General features: G+C 51.6%; 1 protein-coding gene across 1 annotated transcript in view; it reads left to right on the top strand.

The window, feature by feature from the left end:
- The window catches only part of VOLCADRAFT_107174 (uncharacterized protein), a gene marked incomplete at both ends in the record, with an annotated part of 5,155 nt that extends 2,483 nt beyond the window's left edge, over window positions 1-2,672 (top strand). The window contains 2 exons of the mRNA XM_002956237.1: window positions 383-480; window positions 2,656-2,672. Coding sequence (XP_002956283.1) covers window positions 383-480; window positions 2,656-2,672 — 115 coding nt within the window. The remainder of the gene's footprint in view (window positions 1-382; window positions 481-2,655) is intronic.
- Between the last annotated feature and the right edge of the window lie 916 nt (window positions 2,673-3,588).

The following is a 3,588-nucleotide window of genomic DNA, read 5'->3' on the forward strand; positions in this document are numbered from 1 at the left end:
ACGACAAGAAGCTGTGGGCGCCGGCGCTGGAGGTGCTTGTACGGCACGACGTACCGGTAGTGTNTACGTCGTACAACGGTGAGGAGGCGGCGGCAGACGCGGCGATGTGGCGGGCGGCTGGCGGCGAGGTGACGCTAGGCCCGGAGGCTAATCCCTTTCGCGCTCTTGAGCCCGTTTCCGAGCCGTCGCAGGTACCGGGTAGATGGATGGTTGGACGGCCTAGGGAGGAGGGACGTTTTTGCCATCGGGATTGTGCTACCGGAAAATACCGGAATGGCAACGGAATAGCAACGGAATGGTATTTTTTTGAAGTAGCTGTACACGCTGCATGTAAAAGCTTGCTTATAAATTTGTGCTGCTGCACGCTGTGCTGTCGCTGCAGGTGGACACATTCTACTACCAGAACTACTATTGGTGGTGTGGTCGAGCGAGTCGTGTGCAGCAGCAGCGGCAGCAGTAGCAGCATGGGGTCGAACTGTTGTGAGTGTGCATGTGCAATTTTGCTTGTACATGTCGCGTGTTTTTGTTACTGGCGCACAACACACGAGGTAACAGATCGCTGCTACAGCGAGGTTTTACCGTTGGCGAAGTTGGCGACAGTTGACAGTTGATCTTTTACATCGTTTGGTGTGCGTGGCGTGCGTGGTGTGCGTGGCGTGCGTGGTGTACACGGTTGTCCTCCGTGTGTGGCCGCTTGCAGTGAATCGTCCTCATGGCAGGGAAAGGGCAGCGCGGTGGTGTGTACGTATGTGGGAACCGTCAAGCAGTTGAGGACGAGCGTCATGTTTTGCTTGAGTGCCCTGTGTACGCGAATATTCGCACCAAGCTATTTGAGCTTGGAATGTCTCCTGAGGACCGCATGATAGACGTTATGGGCGTTGAGAACCAACGCGGACTAGCACATGTTTTGGATCATATCAGAAGATGCAGGTTACAATTTATTGATGATTAAATATGTTTTTACAGTAAGGTTAATTTACTACCTTTATATGTTCTTGTTTCCAGTTCGGCGGTTCATGAGCCTCTTGGCTCGTTTGGACCGTACAAGCTTGAAGCTTGTAACACAAAAACGTGAAAAACGTGAAACGTGTCCTCCGTGTTATTCGTACGAATTCATTCAATTATGTTCTCGAATTTTGTTTGAATTTGTTCGAATTTGTCTCGTGACGTGCGTAGTGCTTGGCGTTTTCCTTTTGCTCTTCCTGCAACCCATTCCTGCGCGGGCTATGCCAGCTATATGTGGGCCGGCTGTAGTGTCCTGGGTATCAAGGGATCTAGCATACGCCGATCGGTTCTTTTCCTGCGATAAGACGTGATATAACACCGGCCTTTCTCAGGTTGACATTCACTGACAACCAAACAGACGGACAGACAGACAGACACAGTTTTAGACTGTCGGAAGGCGGGAAGGTGCAGGATGCAAAACTGGGACGTGTACCAGTACAAAAAGAGATGCGTTTGGACGACTATTTACTGAGGAAGGGTTACGAAGAGGAGCTAACTTAAAGCAGAGGTTTTGGCCGAAGAATAGTACAGCGGCTGGAGGGTGGGGGGGAGGGGCTTTTCAATCGCTTGCTGCTGCGGCGCTATGTCGTGTCGTTGTCGTCTTAAGAAGTCTATTTATGCACGGGTATTTATATCATAAACGTTTTGGACGCATCATCTCATTATTATTTCGGTTGTTCCATCCAAAATTCAAAAGTACGCTGTACGCTGCGCGTGATGGCTCCGAAGGAAGGCCCTCCCAAAATTTTAATTTACTGTTGTTGCTTAGCTGAATTGAATTGAGTTCCCACCACACAGTTGTTTTGGCTGTAGTGGCTGTGGACGACAACGCTCATGCAAATGGCGGCCGCACCGGGTTACCGTACTCTGACGTTTCGGCCAGTGTGTATTCACCTGATTTAAGTGCATATGTGGTGTGTACGTGAAAGTGCCTTGCAAGGCCAAGTCGGGCCGTCGTTCCAACGAGTTGTATAATTCGCAGTCTGACACATGCTATTTATTAAATCTGGTCTGGTCTGGGTAGACACTACTGCAAAGAGCGGTTTAAGATCCTGGATTCGATTCCCGGGGAGACCCCCGGATTAGTCGGGAGAACGAGATTATGGCTAGCTGCTGAGATGTGGAGTTGAGGTCACAGTTGATGAACCAGATTCGCACGCTGGGTCGGTGGCGATTGCCAAACCCTCCGACTCTTCGGATGTTCGGGTGAATGATGAGGAGGGGTCCCTGAAGGCTGGATCCGCCGCCTTGGACTTACAGTTCGTATGGCGAAGACAGTGTGGTAGTGGTGGATGGTGCTATAAGGTGATAAATCGTAGAACTGACAATGTGATAAAGCGGCCCAGAAGCCTCCCACTCTGTAACATTACATTATCAACACCTTTTCCTCAAAGTGTGAAGATTCTAGAGAGATTCGTTGCTTTTACGGCAGTGCCGTACCGTACACGTCACCACATCAAACATGCTGCGTGATTCCTGCTTGCTGGATCTGGACCTGAATCTGGAATCTACGTAGCCTGACTCACCTTTTGAGTTTTAAACACACATCACCTGGATCTGGATCTCGATCTGGAACTGAATCCTGCCAGGACGCACCCGTACACAATCTTTGCCTGTCTTCCCCGCCCATCTCCGCCCGTCGGCGCGCAGATTTATACCACAGATAAACTACTGTTCACATAATCTCTACATATAGTATAGCCGTTTTGGTGATGTGTACGTCGTTGTACGTCGGCGGCGGCGCCAGATGGCCTCCTAGGAATTCGTTCCGTCGTCTGTCTGTCTGTCTGTCTGTCTGTCTGTCTGTCGCACTGCTGGCCCCGGCTCCGTGGCCTTGCGTCGACGGAAGCATACTCGACCCCGTGAAGGAGTCCCCTGCTGCTCCTGTCGCTAGAGAGCCCAGCTCTGGAGGGGGAGGAGGAGGGGGAGGAGCAGGAGGCGGCGGAGGACCAGGAGCACGTTGCAAGACCGGACTGATGAGAGCCGCCGGCATGCGCTGCGGCGGATGCGGTGGCGGCGGCGGCGGCGGTGGCAACATCAACGGTGATGACGGCGGCGTCGCCACCGGCACTGCCGTCCAGTGTTTTTTTTAAGTAATATATTACTTTTAAGGAATAAAGAGGCCTTTTTGGCCTTTGGAAATAAGGAACAAAGTGAGGCCGATCCGTACATTTTCATTCCTTCAGCCAAAAACGTCCATTGCTGCCAGATTGCTCCGTAGTGTGCAGAACTTAGTATTATCGATCATAAAATAGATATGAGGGGCCGTAAGAAGGTCAAGCCCGTGAGTCAACGCGGCATAGCAGAATGTATGACCGGTCCTTCCATAGACAAACACGCAAAAGGCAACGACTTGAACGCCGAACAAACACAAAAACAGCAAGATAAGTCTGAATTTTTTCCTGATAAAGGCGTTTGGGACGGCGGTGCTGTTGTCGGTAATGCATCGGCAAGAGGTATGGCAGCGTCCCCAAGCCGTGGGGACCTCTGCCGTTGGGGAGGGCCGTTTGTACCGGGGCTCTCTCCCCTTGGGGAGCCTGAGAATCTCCCCAAACGATTTTCCCTGGGGAGTATTTCGCCGTG

This window comes from Volvox carteri (assembly GCF_000143455.1).
Source record: "Volvox carteri f. nagariensis unplaced genomic scaffold VOLCAscaffold_59, whole genome shotgun sequence".
NCBI lineage: Eukaryota > Viridiplantae > Chlorophyta > Chlorophyceae > Chlamydomonadales > Volvocaceae > Volvox > Volvox carteri.